Source organism: Eubalaena glacialis, unplaced genomic scaffold, assembly GCF_028564815.1.
Source record: "Eubalaena glacialis isolate mEubGla1 unplaced genomic scaffold, mEubGla1.1.hap2.+ XY H_4, whole genome shotgun sequence".
Taxonomy (NCBI): domain Eukaryota; kingdom Metazoa; phylum Chordata; class Mammalia; order Artiodactyla; family Balaenidae; genus Eubalaena; species Eubalaena glacialis.
The window spans coordinates 300508-320812 of record NW_026871158.1 but is presented as its reverse complement, the minus strand read 5'-3'; the positions used below and the strand labels follow the sequence as shown (position 1 = coordinate 320812).

The 20305-nt window shown below is 34.3% G+C and overlaps 1 protein-coding gene and 1 pseudogene across 1 annotated transcript; one reads left to right on the top strand and one right to left on the bottom strand.

Annotated features, from left to right (window-relative positions):
- The first annotated feature begins 7735 nt into the window (after positions 1-7735).
- LOC133083030 (RNA-binding motif protein, X chromosome-like) lies at positions 7736-17449 on the top strand. The gene is made up of 8 exons (XM_061179691.1): positions 7736-7844; positions 8553-8659; positions 10614-10797; positions 13989-14132; positions 15283-15397; positions 16332-16466; positions 16539-16627; positions 17148-17449. The coding sequence occupies exons 1-8, from the start codon at positions 7736-7738 to the stop codon at positions 17447-17449; spliced, it is 1185 nt and encodes a 394-aa protein (XP_061035674.1).
- Positions 12446-13419, bottom strand: LOC133083024 (protein SET-like; annotated as a pseudogene).
- Positions 17450-20305: the final 2856 nt, after the last annotated feature.

Here is a 20305-nt window from a genome sequence, read left to right as displayed (position 1 = left end):
TTTTCTAAGGCTTCTTGAGAACCTCTTGAGCAAGAAAGGTCACATCCATGGTTAGGTGGAATTCTGCACCTAATTTGTAGTTGTCACATGTCTTTGTAGATTCATCAAGTTCCTAGAAAACTTAAATCAGAGGTAAAAATGTAGTTAAAGTGAGAAAAGAAGATAATCTAGTTAAAGATTTGATAGGGACTAATTAGCTAGATAACAGATAGCGGCCCATCTGGCAGAAAGATACTAATATGCAAAGTTGTCATAAATCTGTCTCATTAGGAGTTACCTAGAGTGCATGAAAATGGTTGTCAGATGGATTTATACTTCAGAGTTCATATGACCCTTTTGATGAAAGTATTGTCCCATCCATTTTGGAAGAGGAAAGTTCCCAAGTTTTGGATGGCAGGACACAGTTCCAAGTAAAGGTTAAATTATATTTAGGGCCTTCTCAGTATACTGTACTAAAATAACAAGGTAAGGAATATGTACTTTGACCCCCCCATAATAATAGTGTAAGTATTTGTATTGGTGGCAAAGTAGTATAATTTAAAATACCTAGATCTTTTAAACCGCTGTTGGTTATGTTACAGTGGAAATATGCATTGCTTTTTCTAAAAAGTATTTTAGTCTAGAGAGAAAATCTAAAGGTCCCCCCACTAAGTGTCAACACAAAGGATGCCCTTAAACCTGAGACAGTATGGGAATTTGGGGAAAACTGCAGGTTTCCAAAGGAAAGTGGGTAGATAAAATCAATCAGAAGTAGGACTGTGAGATTTAGCTCTGAATCATGTGAAAGAATATTATACATCTGGGGCTCCTGGGAGGGACAGAGTAATTCTTACAGGGGAAACAGCTCATGTAAGGAAGAAGATAAAGAGGGGTAATACACCAAGGGGGGAAGGGAGGGAGAGGGATAAATTGGGAGATTGGGATTGACATATACACGCTACTATATATAAAACAGATAATAAGGACCTACTGTATAGCACAGGGAACTCTACTCAATACTCTGTAATGACCTATAAGGGAAAAGAATCTTAAAAAGAGTGGATACATGTGTATATATAACTGATTCACGTTGCTGTGCAGTAGAAACTAACACAACATTGTAAATCAACTCTACTCCTATGAAAAATTAATTAAAAAATAGGTAATACAGTGTGAGGCTTATTATGGAGAGCTACAGTTGTAATAGGATCAGTTATATGGATAGCAAAAGTGATGCTGGAGTGGACAGAGATGAAAGATCATCAAAGAAAGACAGTTAAAATGGTGAGGGTAGAAAGATAAGGAACTCCTGGAGGCTGGGGACCTTGTTCCAGTGTCTTGGGTAGAAGCTGACCAACTCCTGATGTCACCTGCTTGGTGCCATGTTCTTAGGAAACAAGAACTATCTATCAAGAACTATCTGTCTCATGGTGCTATCCACTCCTGGGCAATAGAGAGAGAACACCTCAGTTTAAGGCCTCAGTTAGGGTGCAGTTCTACTCAAGAGTAACATTTACACTTTTTCAGTTGAGAGACACAAATCCTGGGTTGGAACCCCTCCAGTTTGGGCAGCACTTGTTAGTCAGGATGATAAAGATCAAAAGGCTCTCAACACTTCATCTGCGTCATAGCACCAGAAAACTGAAAAACAAATTAAGACCTAGGTAAGGAAAGAGTTTATTCAAAAAGACGATTGAATAGAACACTTTGATTTCAGAATCTGCAAGTATTTCAAAATCAAGTAGAAAAAGTATTCTTTAAGAGTAAAGGATGAGCAAGGCTAGCAGAAACCTAGTGGGACAGAAGCAGAGGGGTGAACAGGAGGTAAAATAGGGGTATTTTAACAGAAAATGTTTCCTCTGCCAGCTGATTCTCAGAATAAGCTGTTAGGGAATATGTTCTGACCTTAGTATATTAGTGATTCCCCGAAGTTGAGGGGCAGGTCAAAGTTTAGCACACTGTGAGGAGGAGAGAAGGCTGATTAAAGTTTGGTCAAGCCAAATCAGTATATATGTAATGGACAATTGTAGGCCATCACATTACTAGAAAAAGACCCACAAGGATATTAATAATTTCTAAAATATCATTAAATATCAAGTATGTTCAAATTTCCATTTTTCTCATAAATGGCAAACTAAAAATGTTTTCAGTTTCTCTGAAATAAAATCCAAATAAGGCTTGAACTTTGCAATTGTTCAAATGTTTTTAATCGTTTTCTAAAACAGTTTTCCTCTTCAATTCTTTATTTTTGTTTCAATTTATTATAAAACCAGATTGATTATCCCATCTAGTCTCCTATAGTCTGAATTTTGCTTCTTGAATCTATCCATGCAGTCTCATTCAACATGTTCCTCTACACACAATATTTCCTAAAAAATCAATAGCAAAATGTATGGATTATGCTTTGGCTTCTGTTTTATCAAGAATGCTTTAAAATTACCAGTTGTTCCTTTATTATTAATTTTATTTATTTATTTATTTATGGCTGTGTTGGGTCTTCGTTTCTGCACGAGGGCTTTCTCCAGCTGTGGCAAGCGGGGGCCACTCTTCATCGCAGTGCGCGGGCCTCTCGCTATCGCGGCCTCTCCCGCTGCGGAGCACAGGCTCCAGACGCGCAGGCTCAGCAATTGTGGCTCACGGGCCCAGCCGCTCCGCGGCACGTGGGATCTTCCGGGACCAGGGCTCGAACCCGTGTTCCCTGCATTGGCAGGCGGATTCTCAACCACTGCGCCACCAGGGAAGCCCCGTTCCTTTATTATTATGGACATGGTTTCTGATTATTACTTTTTTTGTGTTCACTAAATCATTTCATTTACCATGGCTTTATAATCCTCTTTAATATCCAGAAAGGAGGCCCTTTGTTAGAATATTCTCTAAATGATTTCTGAATGTTAATTCTTCGAAATAAACTCTCAAAATCTAATTGAGAATGCAATATGCGTAATATGTATATACATATTATATGTAAGTAAATATGTATATATACATACAGATATATACATATATAAACATAAATACCTAAATACATGTATACATATGATAACCTTATAATTTTCATTCACATTATTTATATTATTTACATATTATTTAAGGTCATATTGGACTCATATTAGAACATCCATCTCCAATTGCTCAAGTCATTCTTCATGTATTTTAAAGAATTTTACTGTTTTCTTCTTCAAAAAAGTCTTGCACATACCTGAGAAAAAAAGTTTTTAATCTGTATAATAAGGATAAGAATAGTAGTCAATAGGATTGTGGCAAATTGTGGCAATAATCAAATGAGATAGTTAAATTCATAAGTAAATGAAGCACTTTCTATAGTAGCCAGCACAAAATATTTATTAGATATTTTTATTTGACCAGTTAGTCTGCAGTATTTATTCCCATAAAGGAAGTGGCCCTGTTTCTAATTCATTACCATTTGTATTGTCATACATTTTGTGCATGCTATCTTTAGAGGTTATGTCTGTAAACAGTATTGACACACAACCTTTGTCATCTGAGTAACAGCATTTATTTATGTTTATCATCAGTATACTAGCTTTTTAGCAAAATTTCAGCTATCCCCTAGAATTCACTATAAATTACATCTGGGGTTTCTACTTCTTCTTGAATAATTATTGGTAAACTGTCTTCTGTTAAATCATTTGTTATCCACCAAAGATTTCTAATAATTATTTTTCATTTCTTTTTATTATTAATTATTCTTCACTACAATCGTGTGTGTGTTCCGTCATGTCTTCCTATGCTCTTTTAGGCATATTATTAGTGAAAGTATACAATGATAATTTACTTTATGCAAAATATGCAAAGGAACATAATTTTAAAAAACCAGTTTCATGATTTTGACCAGTCTCTAAAAAAAGGCAGGATTACAAATTAACCTCAGGCTCCCACTTAATATAAAAGTAATTACAATATTTCCACACTTGTGTTGTGAACCCTGAATTATGTTTTAGGCATTGTGCTCAATGTGCTCAGTACATCATTTAACCTCACAATAACCCTATCTGATAATTCTTTATCATCTTGTTTCTGTAGACTGGGTAAATTTAAGAGTTTAGGTAGTTTACCCAGTTTCATGTAGCTACTAAATTTTGAAGCTTAGATTATTTTTTGTCCGCCTGACTTTGTATCATATTAAATCACCATATGCACTATATCTTGTAGACATTCATGTTTTCTGGTTAAAATTATTTTAACAGTTCCACTAAAAAATAAAGTAAGTAGCATATTTGCATAGCAAGCAAAATGCTTCATGATCTGGTCCTCCCCATTTTTCACCTATCAAAAAATCCCTGAACTCTCCCTACTGATTATATGGAAATTCACGTTATTCCCCCAATTTGCCTTTTACTTTTAACATTACATATTTCTGTACATTCTTCCCAGCAAATCTCATTGTATATTGTTCTCCTTTTTCTTCTCCTCCACTGCTTTTAATAATGCCAGGCCTCTGCAAATACTGTTATCTCAGCCTACAGGTTCCTTAAGTAGTATGCCAAATAGGTAACAGTACATTTTCAAATCTTGCTCAAAATACATCTCAGTAATGTTTTTGCCATATATTTTTTTAAAAGTTGGTTTTCTATAACAACAATACATCGGGGGAAATTACTACATTTAAATCATTTTTTCTGGAAATAGATTCCCAAAAATGTGGGCAAGTTTTAAAGCTTTGTACCTTGTTCCATTTTTTGAAAATGGACATAATAGTAATATTGTTATAGGAGTTCTAAAAATTAACTAGGTAATACAATATATGTAGACCTCTTATCTAAATGGCTGATTGAGTCTGATAACTGTTTAGAAAGTGACAGTCACTATTTTGTGTATTATTTTTAAATCACTGGAGCATTTTCTCATGCCTTTTATGGCACCTACAATAATGCATTATTTCCAATAATGCTTTCCCGATGGTGTCCTCTCAATGGTTAATGTATTAATTCTTTATTTGGATTATCAATTGATTATTAGTTGATTGTAATTGATTACACCATTCAATTTTTATAGCATTAATTACTGCATTATCAGTAAAATTCATCAATAGTATTTATTTTCCCAGAAAGATATTAAATTAAAACAAAGGGCCCATTTTACCTGTTCAAAATGAAAAAGAGTAATCAATAATGTCAACAAAGCCATGAGAAAAGTAATGTCTTTCTAGTAAGAATGTGATAAATATGGAGATATATTGTTAGAGTGGTTTTCATCAGCAAGAAATTAATACCAGTGCTAAGAGACTAGTAAGTGTCATTTCAAAAACAATTTTCTAAACTATATATAAATGTATTAAGATAGCTTAACCTTTGGTGCATGATTTCAGTGCCGAGCTGTTTACCTAAAGGAAAACTATTAAAAAGATAAATTAATATTTTAGCAGAAATGATCAGCACTATATTATTTATAACAGTACATGCGGAAATTCTAAGTGCTTCGTAACTGGAGAAATATTACAAAGATTAGCAGACATCAGTTTGTTAAAATAAAATATAAGCACTGAAAATGGAAGCTATAATATTGTTTTTTAAGAGTTGTGAATTTTAATATACATATTGATCCATATTATGTCTATGTAAACTGTAGACAAATTCCAGAGAAATTCAGGAAAAAATAAGTTTTAGTTGTATTCTGTTATTATTTAGATGTATATTCTAATATTGGATTTGAGTTTGCAAGTTAATTCCTAGAAGGAATAATTTTATAGTAGGGAAAAATAATCTGTCAGCAAATACAGTATTTTTTCAGGTTATTTCAGGTTACTAATTAAAAATTATGTTTATTATACATAAATTGAGATGAGAGAAATTGTCTTAAGTGGATTTGTTCATTTTGTTAATTTTGGAATTTTTAGTCAAAACACACGTATTTGCTTAATGAGAAGAGTGAAGATTAAAAATTTCAAATATGTCTATTTCAAAGATACTTAGGCTTTGGATTCCTAAATGTTTTAAATATTTTCAGTCTTTTCTCTTACTGTTTTTTCCTTACTTTTATTATTACTTAGTTTCCTTTTGCCCGTTTTAAAAAAATACTAAAGCGGACACCATGTGAGAGCGATCATATCGGCAACATTTGGGAGCAGAATAAATTATGACTGAATACTTGATAGTAAAATTTTGCTTTTCTCCTTTGTATTGATTAAATTAAAGCAGCTGGGAAAAGTATGCAGTAAAAAAGTAGAGGACACATTCGGCTGTTCCAGTTTTCTTTAGAGTTTCTCTCGTGAGTGTCTCTCGCGAGTGTCTCCCGCGAGTGTCTCCCGCGAGTGTCTCTCGCGAGTTTCTCTGTTCACCCCTCCCCCACCGCTACATCTTCCATCTTCCCTACCTCCTCGGCGGCGCACCCCCTCCCCTGCGGCTCATCCCTTCCCCCACCAACCGCTACATCCGGGTTCCTTAGCCTCTTTCTATAAGTGGAGCACTTGGCGCTCGACCGTTAATTTAGCTAGCCGTCGCCTGAAGAGACGTGGACGGAAGACTTCTGAAGAAGAGGACAAAATAAGGTAAGGAATTCGGCATTTTAGGGAGGAGAGAATAATTTATACCTCCGGAGAAAGAGTTGATACCTATATTTTCTCCTGTTGCCAGAGAAAGCATGGTAATTCAGGTTTTGATTTTTCTCTCAGGCTTTTACTGTAAGAGTTAATAGCCGAGTAAGTTGTGTTTGTATAAATATGTATGAATATACACTGTCTCGAGAAGTCTATCAGTTGTTCTTGAACAGTACGTTTAATTTTTGTTCTTCCGGAGAATCAGTTCCCCAGGCAGCAATGGAAAGCCCGTGAAGTTCCTGGATTTTGTCCGTGAATTCAGAGGGCGGGGGGAGGGGCGGAGATAGGTTTGAAATGCTGTGGGACGGAATACTGAGTAGATAGTTTAACTTTGATTAGCGGCGTACCCTCTTTGCTGTTCAACTTGGTTTTTTTCTCTCACTTGCCGGTAGTGGAGCGGACGCCGGGGTGCCTTTTTGTTCCACGTGCACTTTTTTTTTTCTTACGGGTTTTCTTTGTGAAAGCAGAGGTACTGAACAATACAGGCAAGATACCTAACTATTTTAACTTAAATGATTTAAAACTTGTAATTTTAGTTATCAAATGTCAAGCTGTTGATTCACTTGACCAAAACCGCCGGATTTTAACTTTGCATATAAATTACGTTACTCGCTTTGGACCAGTGTTTCTTAAAGTATATCAGTATAAGTAAACACAGTTTAAATTTCCCTCAATAAAGGATGTAACTCCCTCCTTTGCTTTTTTGACTTACCATTTTTAAAGTTTGTGGAAAAAAAATATTTTAAACAGTATTTGATGTGTAATCAAGAAAAATGTAAGTAGATGGGAAAAATTTGAAAATATGTTTAAGGTATTTTCTGCACATTTCATAAAACGTATTAACTGTTAGATGTGTAGAATCTGGGACCATTTTTTATTGCTTATTTTTTTGTTGTTTTTTGGAAATGAAGTCTTGAACCCTGCAGCTCAAAAGAATTTATAGTTGTCTTCTAATCTAATTTTTACATACAGGTTTTTGTAAGATATCTATAAAAATGGAGCATTTGTTTGTTACGCCAGTGCTTGTTTTGCTTTGTGTTACAAGTTTCCTCTCTTTTAAGTAAGAAACGGCAGAAATTTTCACTGATACAGGGTACTTCACTTGAGTTTTAAACAGGTGTAATAAAGTTTGATACTTTTGGCTTATAATTTATTTTTTGCTACATGTATAAAGATATATTTTTAATTATTTACAGAAAAATGGCAGAAGCAGATCAGCCTGGGAAACTGTTCATAGGAGGTCTCCATGCTGACACCAGGGAAAATTCTCTTGAAGTGGTATTTGGGAAATATGGTCGCATTACGGAAGGTAATTTTTAGAACCAATATATGTATCTATTCAAAGCAAATGTGTATTAAATATACACCATTGAACAGCTAAGTTAAAATGCTTTTTCTATTCTTAACACATGAGCACTTTTTTTTTAAGTTTCTATTTTTTATCAGGAAAGCACTGGGCAATGAGGGAAAGTGTACACCTTAGGGTCTCCTACTACGGAGAAGGGAAAAAAGCAGCGTTTTTTTCTTCCCCCCACCTGCGCTTTGTGGCATGCAGGATCTTAGTTACCTGACCAGGGATCAAGCCCGCGCCGAGTGGCATGCGGCATGTGGATCTTAGTTGCCTGACGAGGGATCAGACCTGTGTCCCCTGCATTGGGAACGTGGAGTCTTATCCACCGGACTGCCAGGGAAGTCCCAGGGCTTTTTCAATATACTGTGGTCATAGGACATGAAATAGGATGAGATATGCTAATTGTAGAATGTTTGAAATTATTGACTCTGTTTTTAAAATACTGGAAGTGATATAAAATGAAAAGGGTTTTTTTGGTTTATTTGTTTTTGTTTTTTGTTTCATTTTTAAGTAACTTTTGGGAGGTTGTTACTGTACTGTGTCCATAACATCAAATTAAGTTAAGGAGGCCTTATGAGAAATTGTCAAAGGATTGATAATTTTGAAAACATGAAAAGTTCAATTTTATGTGAAATTTTAAATTAAAAAGATTTATGTGTTTTACAGTTATTTTGATGAAGGCTCGGGAAACAAACAAGTCTAGAGGCTTTGCTTTTATTACTTTTGAGAATCCTGCAGATGCAAAGGAGGCTGCCAAAGATATGAATGGAAAGGTAAGAGTCTTTTAATAATATTTTGTGTTCTCCATTTAGTACTATTTCTAGATTTTTTTTTTTCTAATATTTTAAAGTAACATAATGCCATATAAGCCTTCACTCTCCTTTTTGTCACATAAGTACTGGATTGTCTGGTTGGAAAGAGATTGAAATTAACATTAGCTTTAACAATATATTTTAAACCTGTTTTAGCATTCAAACGTAAAAGTAAGTAAGTTCTAGCCTGTACAGCTCTCCCCAATATCCCATACTGTTACTCTTAAGTCTTGGCTTATTTGTACTTAAGAGTCACTCTTCCATGTGTCAGTGTTACAAATAATCATCTGTCCCTTAAAACTATACTTTTAATTGCATATTTGCTCCAAGACTTTTTTTTATATTGTAGGTAATATTTTTCCCATTTCATATTGCAGGTAATATCTTTCTATATTCATCATACTGTGAATTGTTAATTGTTAAAATTACCTCCAGTGTTTCTCAGTTCTCATGGTGTGGAACACATACATTAATTCCCTTTTTCCTATAGCTTGGTTTCTGGTATGCTGCAGGCACTTGGCACATGTTGACATGTTTTTACTTTACTTTCATATTTTAAGGTATGGTAGTACCTAAAAGTTGATTTTGACTCATGATTTTATTTTGGGTGCAGAGATAAATTTGTGTTATGAAGAATAGTTGATGGTGATACCCCCACCCCCGTTTTTTTTTTGTTTTCAAGCACAAGAATGCATAGTTTGTGTAGACATTATTCTTAAATTCTTTATTCAACAGATATTTTATTGCCAGGCATTGATTTAGCAATTGATTAATGGTTGTGGGTAAGACAAAATACCTATTTTCTTGGACACTTGTGTTCTAGGGTGAAAGATAAGAAACGTACAAGTAAAAATAAATACGATTTCATATGCAAAACTATTAAGGAAAATAAAGTAGGTAATTTCATTAGAGCTTAAGGGGAGTGGTGGACACTATTTCTATACATATAGATCTAAGAATGTTAAATCCTGAATGTTGGGAGGGAGGCAGCCATTCGTAAGTCTATGGAAAATATTTTGGATCCAGAGACAGAAAAGGAGGCCCTAAAGTGGGAACACATGGCTGTTGAGGCTGTTTGTATTGGGCCAGGGCCCATCCATATCCACCAGAAGTCTTAGTAGGAATTCAGCATTTAAAATTGTTTTCCAAAAATAACATGAAACAGAGTGTTTTATGTAGAGCAATTATATTATGATTTGAATTATGTTTTCAAAAATCACTTTGGTCTGTATAAAAGGTTAATTTAGGAAGTTGTTGGAAGATTAGGAAATGTAAGCATCTCTGAAACATAAGAATATGAAGTACTGTTATAATAAATTACTCTTTGGGGACATGTTTAAAGAATTGAATAAGGCAAGAAATGTTAAGGACCAAATAAGGGCTCTATTTTAAAAAAACATCAAGGAAATTATTAGAAGTAGAGTAAATACAGAACAGCAATCATGTTGGAAAATTTTCTTTCTCTTAATTTTTAATAAATGCTAAAAATAATTAGAGTAGGAATAACCATTTTGAATAAATAACTGAATAATTTTATTTTTTAAATGACGCTTATACTTTTATATATCCTTGGGGCACTGAAAACTTTGAATGGTAGAAGTACAGAAATGAAGTGAGTTTAGTTATCCATTATAGAAAATAAAAGGGTATATTCTCTCATGATAAGTGAGAGGTATTAATCTTCTTTTAATACCAGAGGACATTTCAGGGCGCTCTAATTGCCAATACATGCACTTTGTGTTGGATGACTTAATGAAAGGCAGTTACTAATTAAGTCTCATTTATTTGGCATGGTGAAGGACACAGTCATTTCAGAAGAAAATGTTTGCTTTGGGGAAAAAATACTGATCTTGAACTAGTGCAGTAGTAAATAAATTTGATGTAATGTTACTAATGTTATACTTAATCTTTTTAGTCTTTGGATGGAAAAGCAATTAAAGTAGAGCAAGCCAAAAAACCATCTTTTGAAAGCAGTGGTAAACAGAGACCACAACCTCCTGCAAGAAACAGGGGCCGTCTGAGAAATACGAGAAATCCGAGATATGGAAGAGGAGGAAATGGAAGAGCAAGAGAGCATCCCTCACGTGGAGGACACTTGGGTAATGTTTTAAAATACAAGGCTGCAGCCATAGGACCGAAAAATAGTTTAACTGTATAGAAACATCTCAATTTTTATTCCATCCTTTATGAGCAAAGTAGTCTTTAAGAATTATTAGATGATGAATTACATTGATAGTCAGAAGTATTTCTAAGTGGTAAAGAATTATTGTAGTTATAAAATGACTTAACTAGATAATGTGCAAAAAGTTAATCACCTTACAGGGAAACAGCATAAATTTTAAACTAAATTCAGTCTCTAGCATAAATTTTAAACTAAATTCAGTCTCTTTTACCATTATTACTGATTGTTTCTTTTCTCCAAGAACTTTTCTACAGAATTTACTACTATCGATCATACATTAGAATTTTTCACTTTAGGGCCAATAACTTTATATGAGTTTAAATCAATGATTCATTCATAATCTATTAAAAATACATTGATTAATTTTATTCTGAGAGTAGCCTTATTGCATCATAAAAAATACTAGAGAATCTTGAAAACTACACAACAGAAAATAAAAGTCACTCAGAATATCCACAATTCAGGGATAAACACTTCATATTTTAGGTTTCACCTTGCAGTATTTGACATCTAAGCAACTCTCCATTGTCATTTTGATATGAGGCTTTTCTACCTGGGTCTGTTGTTTGCATTTGGGAAAATACCTTAGGGAAATAAATAGAGCTTTAGATTCTACAAGGTGTCTTTGATTCAGGAAAAGAGTAAAAACCTCTGCTTCAGAAATATGTATGTTTTCTTTGTGTGTGTATTAGAGGAGAAAGTCTTTGAAAATGTATTTTTTGGACTTTTTCAGAGAAGTTTTCTACTTAGTAAGAAAAGGAGGAAAAGCACTTTGCATTTCAAAAACTTCCATATATCTAACAACCTTTGCTTCATCTATTAACCATAACCAGTCTTCAGAAATAAAACATTTAGCTTCTTTTTGTGATAATTAGATGTGTGAATTTTAGGAAATGTTTTTTGCAAGTTCAGTTAAAGGGTGTGCCCATTTTAACATAACATAGTTTTGTTCTTTTCCCGCTAACTTGATCTTGAGAAAAGTTTACCAGTTCATATTCTCCCATGTGTAAGAATACTCATTTTTTCTTGCCTGTGGCAATACAGGGGAATTGGAATATATCTAAACATCTTTCTGGTTAGAAAGGTAAAACAAATTTTCAATATTTAATGTGCATTTCTTTTTTCTTTTTTTTTTTACACATTTAGTTTTATTGTAACAAAGCAGCTTGTACACTCCTAACGTTTAAAACTGAGCATCATCTTTCCTTTCCAGTGAAACAAAAAGAAATATTTAAAAATAAACAGGAACAATATTACAATAGAGAATGTCAATTGCAGATAAGATCCTACAGGTTCTGCTGATTCTCCCATCGAGTGGCAGGGCTCAGGTCATCATTAGGAGAGAATTTTATTTTAAAAGTGTCATCTTAAACTGCAAGGATGTCCGTTAAACATCACAATTAAACATGCCAAAGGAGAAGCCATGTTGTCAAAATGCCCACTTAACCCACCCAAACATCTCAAACCCACCCTTTGCTGACCTTCTATAACCCCATTTTTTTAAGTTTCTTTTTTCTTTTTTTAAACAAGAGAAAGTAGACAGATACATGTTGGTAAATGCTAACTGTCCATATTCACAGAGAGACACAGTGCAATCTCTGAGTCCAATATTCAGAGAAAGGAGGAAAAAAGCTAGAATTCTATGCACTACTACACAGGGGCCTAGCACCCTCCAGCTTCCAGCAGAGCTAAGGGAGCAGAAGGTTTTTCTTTTTTCCCACAGACCATGGTGGTGTTGATTCCATAAAGCTTCTGTTGAGACAGGAAGGGATAAAAATGAATCTGGAACAGAAAGGCGTAGAGATTCTTTTCCCACTGAATTCTGCTCAAGGTATTTCCCCCCAAAATAAATTGTGAGCCATGGTATAAAGGAGAAAAGAGACCTCAAAAACAGGGCAACTGAGCACAAGAGGAGAAGGAGAAAAATAAAATAAAAAGACTGCAACTTGCTCCCAGGGACTGGAGAAAATTAAAAAAGGAAGGTTGGAATCCATCAGTGTTCCATTAGTCATCTTCTCCTTCATCTTCCTTCATCCTTATCCCCTTCTTCATCAATATCTTCCAATCCTTCTTCCTCTTCATCATCATCATCTTCTTCTTCTCCTTCCCCTTCCTCATCATCCATGTCTGGAACCAAGTAGTACTGTAATGGATTTGGCCAAAAATCATCTTTGATGACCTCTCCTAACTCATCTGCACCTGCATCAGAATGATCAGTAAGCCAGGTGAAGAAGCTTTCTGGTTCCTCACGCTGTCTCTTCCTGCTGGCTTTATTCTGCGTTTGACTTGAACGTTCTGTCAGATCCTTTCCGGATTTCCATTTGATTTCAGTGGACTTTGAAGATGGATCACCACTCTCGTTCAGATGAAATTCTTTGGAGAGAACTTTATTTTCGAAGTAAGGGTGTTCATCAAAATACAAATCTATTCTGTAACCTGATTTAGTATCTTCAAATTCTGTCACTTTGAGTCTTGTCAAATAATACAGCGCCTCTTCATCCTCCTCCCCACGCAGTGCAGACGCTTGTGGATGGTTAACAAATCAATAAATACATATTACATCACTACGTGATCCAAGATTGGTTGAATCCATGGATGCAGACCCAGGGATACTGGGCCAACTGTAAAGTTATAAGCAGATATTCTCCTGCAAAGGGGGTTGTTTGTATGTATATACTTAACTTTTAGGTAATGCATTTTTTATTTTTAATGTTGTGATTTATACCTAGGATGTTGTGTTTTTAAAAAGCTTCCTTGACACCAGAATTATATAACTAATAACTTACCATCTTCCTCCTAATATGATCAAAAATTCAGTTTTACATTTAATTTATCCAGGTTTTTCTGTACTCTCTCCCTTCTCCCCAAACTGCTTTCATACCAGTGGTTCTTGAATTTTTTCCTAGATTTTCCAAACTGACTTTTACGGTAAGTCTTTGAACTGTACTAACTTATGTGTCATATGAGGAAACAATCTTTTTGGTTTAGACAAATATGAAAGCTGAAGACTGGAGTAATTGTTTAGTGAAAATTTATAACAATAAATGAAACTTGACCAATGAAAAAATGTTGATTCTACTTAATTAAAAAGATTTCATTTAAACACAGGTGGTGGTGGACATACTCCTAGTCTCAAGGCGAATTCTTCCAGGGGACCCTCTCCAGTTAAAAGAGGACCATCTTCGAGAAGTGGAGGTCCTCCTCCTAAAAGATCTGCTCAAGGACGAAGCAGTAGTAGGATGGGAAGACAAGGTAAATGCTACGTAATGCAGAGACAGTTGTTTCTTATTAATGAAAGTGAGCTATTTTAAACAGAATGTTTAAGCAAAATGGAAAGTGAGAAGTATATGAACATGTTTACCGATCACTAATTTATTTATTGATTTGTGGTTGGGAAATAATTTTTCAGTTTCTAATTATAGATGTAGTAGGTGATTAGCACTGCAGTGGGGAAAACATTGCTTGTAAGTCCATGTTTGCTATAGAATTCCTCTTAGTTTAAGTTGCTGCTAACACTTTTTGGTTAGTAGGCTTCTTTATCACATAGTTTCAATATCAGAATTTTCATGAAAACTATGTCCTGGGAGAGAATGTTCTGGTCTGTAGAGTAGTTTAACTATGTATATTGGCCACCTGATTTTTTATTTAATTATTTTAAACAGTAACTGAAACTTGCCATATGAACTGTACTTTGTGCTCTTAACTTTTTTAGCACTGTTTTCTGATCCTTAATATGGTACAGACTTGAAACAGTCATTATCAAATTGCCATTTTATGTGTAGAACATTAATGAAACCAAATGTAGCACGGTATTCACTTCAAAATACAAAAGAAGCTAAGAAGCCTACCCTTTCCGTTATTAGATGGTTAGCCTAGTGAACAAACAAGAGAAGAGAAAGGTTGACCTCTAGGAATTAGGAATAAGAATTAACACATGAAGAGAACATTATTTATGGGAGATAGTTTCATATTTTGGAAGTGGTACAGTGTTTTTCAAATGAGCCCTTTAAGTATTGCTAATAAACAGTAGAAGTCACTATTGCTATCATCATAAAAGGTCAATAATTAAGGCTGTACACTTAAAGGAGAGAGCCAACCACTTGGTGATTGAATATGTGACAGTAGTTACCAAAAATTATTTTTTTGCTCAAATTTTGAGACGTTTTCCCTACTACTGGTAATTTAAAGGTTATGCAAAATGTATAGGGAACGGGAGATGTCAGAAAATAGAATGTTCAGTGGTAACATTTAAAGGGAAACAAAAATGTGCATAAATGGAATTTTAGAAGGAGTAGTTTTTTAAAATGATTTTGGAGAGAGGAAGGATATCAGTCTTTTGAATTTTTCTTTGAAACATTACTGTCAATTTTGAGATACTTACATAAGCATTTTTAAATTAAAGGCTCAGAATCACGTGGAAGAAAAAATAATGGAGGTTCTCCTCATAGAGAGCCAGTCCCTTTTCGGAGAGTTGGCTATATGTCATCAAGAGATGGTGGTTATGCTATTAAAGATAGGTAAGAAAAAACACAGTATATGAATTAAGTCATGGTTAATTTTGTTGTTCTTGTTGAAATTTACCTAACACAAAATTGAACATTTAAAAGTGAACAATTCTGTGACATTTAGTACACTTAACAGTGTTATGCAACCACCAACTCTGTTCAGTTCCAAAACATTTCATTACCCCTAAATAAAATTCATAAGCAGTCACTCCCATTTTCTCCCCCTTGTCCCTGGTAGGTACCCATCTGTGTCCTTATCTATGAATTTATCTAATCCTGAATATATCATACTAATGGAATCAAACAATATGTGACCTTTATTATCCAGCTTTCCCTTGGCATAAATGTTTTCAAGGATCATCCATGCTGTAGCATGAATCAGTACCTTAGATCTTTTTTTTTTTGGCTGACTAAATATTCCATTTTCTGTGTGGTTAACATGGTTTATCCATCTGTGTGGGTTATTCCCACCATAGTGCTGTCATGAATATTCCTGTACAAGCATTTGGGTACCTGTTTTCAATTCTTTTTGAGTGTATATATACTTAGGAGTGGAATTCCTGGGACATACAGTAATTCTTTAATTTTTTAAGGAACTGCTAATCTTTTCCACAGAGCCTGTACCATTTTACGTTTCTGCCACGCACATACATGATTTGTTTCTCTGCATCTGCACCAACACTGATATATTCTGTTTGTTTTTTTTTAATTATAGCCAGTCTGATAGGTGCAAAGTAGATATTTCATTTTGGTTTTGAATTGCATTTCCCTAATAAATGCGTTGAGCAGCTTTTCATGTCCTCGTTGGTCATTGTATATCTTCTTTGAACAAAAGTATATGCAAGTCCTTTGCCCGTTTAAAATTTTTTGTCTTTTTGTTGTCTGAATTCTTTATATATTCTGGATATTATAAGTTGCATTTAAAATTTTATCTGCTTTATTTAAGTTATTCAAGCAGAGATCATCCAAGCTCCCGAGACAAAAAGGATTATGCTCCAGCACCAGAGTCCAGCAGAGTCTATGCATACCGTTATTATGGACATTCAAGTTCTCGGAATGATCATCTCTCTAGAGAACATAGGTAATATAAAATTTTGTGTTTTTATCAAATAGCTTCTTGAAATTCTTAATTATGACATTCTTTTAAATTTAGTGATCGTGATGGCTATGGTGGAAGTCGTGATAGAGATTATTCTGAATATCCAAGTGGAAGCTCTCACAGGGATTCATATGAGAGTTACGGTAAGAGTCCAGTTACAACTTGTAAATCATAGAATTAGACTTAACCAGATCATTGTTTACTCTAATTTTACTTCTGATTCCTCAAAGGTAAAACTGTGTTTAGCATGGCCTTTTTGATAAGTTGAAGATCTTTGAATTATTTTCTTGATAGCTCACTTAAAATAAAATGCTATGAAGGGTAAATTGGCAGTCTCATCTTTTTTTCTCATTGCAGAAAAACTGTTTTAACGTTTAAAAATAATCAGAGTGCTATTAAAAGTATGAAGCATAGGAACATTGTGAAGGTCAGAATTTCAGTCCATTTTCAGAAAATTTACTTTAAAATAAACTACTTAGGCTGAAAAATATTGCTCGCTCTTTTAAATAAATGTGAAAGTCCTTCACTGTTGGGACATAGTTTATATTTTCATAGCAGAGACAGACAAAGCCTATCTTTTCAAATATTTAGCACTTTAAGTCATGTTATATGATACCAGAAAAATTTGTAATGTTTAAATTTTATCAATCATTAACTTCACAGGTGTCTCCCATGGTGCACCAGCAGCACGAAGGGCCCCTGTGACTTACGGTGGAAGCAGTTGCTATGATTATAGCAATACAAGAGATGGATATAGAGGAGGTCTGGAAGGTTACTCAAGCAGCCAAAGTAATACTTATTCAAGTGGTCGTGAGCCTGGAAGAAAAGAACAACGAGGGTTTTCACCCTCTGTGAATAAGGGGTACCTTGCTCCTCGTGAGTCATACAGTAGCTCAGGTTGGGGGGCTTCCAGAGGAGGTAATGCGGGAAGCCAATATGAAAGAGAGGGCCAAAGCAGATGTTAAAAGTAACACTCAGTTATGTACCGAATGTTCTTTACAAAGGAAAAGTTTAAGTTGTTTTCTTTAATTGATGCTTGAATACTACTAAAAGAAAAATGTTGGTTTGGGGGAAGAGGCATATATTAACTTTTCCTCTATGAATTTTCAGACAAAATGAAAACATGGAATTATTCAAAGTACTTTCGTAGTTAATATTAATTGAAAAATAGAAGTTGTATTTAAAATTTAAGGTTCAAAATTTTCAGAGTAAAAAAATTTCATGAAATATTTCTTGTCGATTATACTGCTGAGTTGAACAAGCATAAAACTTTTGTTTGGAGGGTGAATAGTGCTGTTTGCCTAAACTTTTCCTGTGTGTCTTTGAACATGAATGTATTCAAAATTAAGCAATGTGTTATTTCTCCATCGCAAGCTGTGACTGTTTTCCAATTAGGCTAAACAAATTAAATGTTCCTTTTTGAAAGCTTAAATGTATAAAAGGTTTGAGAAGTCTCCAAAAAGGCTGAAAAACAATGTTTGCATTATTACTGAAATTCTATGTGTCTTTATCCTTTTAAAGCAATAGTATAAATGAAAGGAAAATTTAGCCATGTGACTGTAAAGAGTTTAAGAAATGTTGAGGTTAAGTATCTATTTTCTGATCCATATTCAAGTGGCTGATGACCAACGTGGGAATAATGGTAATAAAACCAATTTTCCACTTAAATGTAAATGGAACCAGTTAAGTTTTCTGATTATATATCTTAGTGAAAGTTAGTACCCCTGGATTTTAAAACATTGGGAAACGTTTTAAGTAATACTGATTTGAACTTTATTTTGGCGTACTTGATGTAACACAAAGGGTTTAGTAATATACTCATAAGTGTAGAGTTATCTGGAGGGTTAAGGGTTTTTTGTCAGTGACTTCAGGTGACATTTAATTAGTAATGCTTTAAATTTGGGAAGAAACTTGAGTGTAAAAACTTTAAGCCAAATTGGAGTCTGCAAAACTAGTACAGAAATCTGCAATTTCCTTTTAAAGGAACAGCAAAAATGAAGTTAAGGCGAAGGAGAGTATTATTTGAGCCAAACTGAGGATTATAACTCAGGAGACAGACTCAGAAAGTTCTGAGGACTGTTCCACCTGTTAGAAGTCAAAGGCATAGTTACATACATTTTGAAGAGAAAGGACAGTGTATCACATCAAAGTGACATACAGATATTTTACATGAAGATCACCAGGGATACGTAGTCTGGGTAAGCAGGTACAAAGTGAGCAGCAAGTCAACATGATCCCAGTACAGAGCTGGGAAAGAACAGTATTCTTTTTAAGAAGTTACACCGTAAGTGTCAGAGGAAAGTAAAAATAATTGACCTTTATGATCAGGAAGGCACTCTGTCTTTGAGGAACTCTGGCTAATGTGTAATGCAGACATTAGGAAGGGAGTGAGGATGTCCAAATGAACACAGAATTTTATGTTTAATTTTTCTTGGCTGGCCTTAAAGTACCATATTTCATAAAATCCTACTGGACATCAAAGGTTTGCTTTTAGTATCTAACATATCAGGTTGATGAATCAAATCCTTAAAAGGAAGGGTAAAGCAAACCAAGTTTCGAACCCAAAACTGAACCGATTACTTTTCCTGAGTACATGTTCATGAAAAACCCATAAAACTCTTAAATGTTTAACAGTTGGGTGATCTTAAAAGTACAGGGATATTGTGGGTTTGGTTCCAGAAGAGTAAAGCAAGTCATGGTTTTGGGGTTTCCCAATAAGAACAGGAAAGATTAGTTGATTGAGAAACCAGAAATAGGATGAAAGTATATTTCAGAGGACCGGTTGCCAACTTTGGTATTTTGGTGAATTCCTTACTGTAAGTTAACTTACAGAGACATGTTTTCATTCACCTATCCTGTAGGATTGTGAGGGTTGAATGAGAAGACTATAAACTTCCTAGCATTATTTGTACTGTAACAACAGGTACACAGGAAATAGCATCTATGATACCTTGCCCCTAGGAATTTTGAACTCCAACCAAAAGATTCTTGACAAGATATTCTGTTTATTATAGTGATAATATTTGTAAGAAGATGAAAGGAGTAACCTAGAAGATAAAATTTCTCCTCAACCTTGGAACAAGAATTCTGTATTTGAACATGTTAAAGTAAATGCTGAAAATCGTAAGCAGTGCTAAGGCCTGTCCTGTTAAAAGTTTTTGTAGGAACATAACAAATTTGCAGTACAGAGAATAAAAAGTAAATGCCAACTATAAGTTTACTTAAATTTGAGTGCTGTGAAGGATATTAACTTTTAAAGTTCTCTGTATGTTTTACATATGAGAGTAATACAGGGAGATAAATAATTTTAAAATTAGTCCTATGTGTGGTTTACCTTAGTTGGCTTGTTTTGAAAAATGGTACTTAACCCAAAAATGTAAAATTTCCTGTTGAAAAAATTTGTAAGAATTAAATGTTTTTCTGTTGACTCGAGTCATTGAAACTGGTTTGTAATGTTAAAGCATATCAAGTTGCCTTCAGAAACTACATTGAAAAACCTACACAAGGAAATTTTCTTCTGTTCCTTGATTCAGCAGTCAGTATTCTAGGCTTTGTTCCATGTGCTAAACCTAAAGGCAGTGAATGAGATCTTACCTCATGATGTGTATCTTCTAATGGAGCTGACACTCAACACTCTGGATACATAGTAGGACATAATTTATGTTTAGTCTGTGTTTCATATACAGTGAATTTGAAATCACCTATGATTTAGCCAGAGATTGAACGATGTTCGTGAAAATTTATTTGCTTAAAGGGATTATCTCATACACTGCTTATTTTGTGCACTGCTTATTTTGTTTTTCTTTGGTACTTTTGTGTTT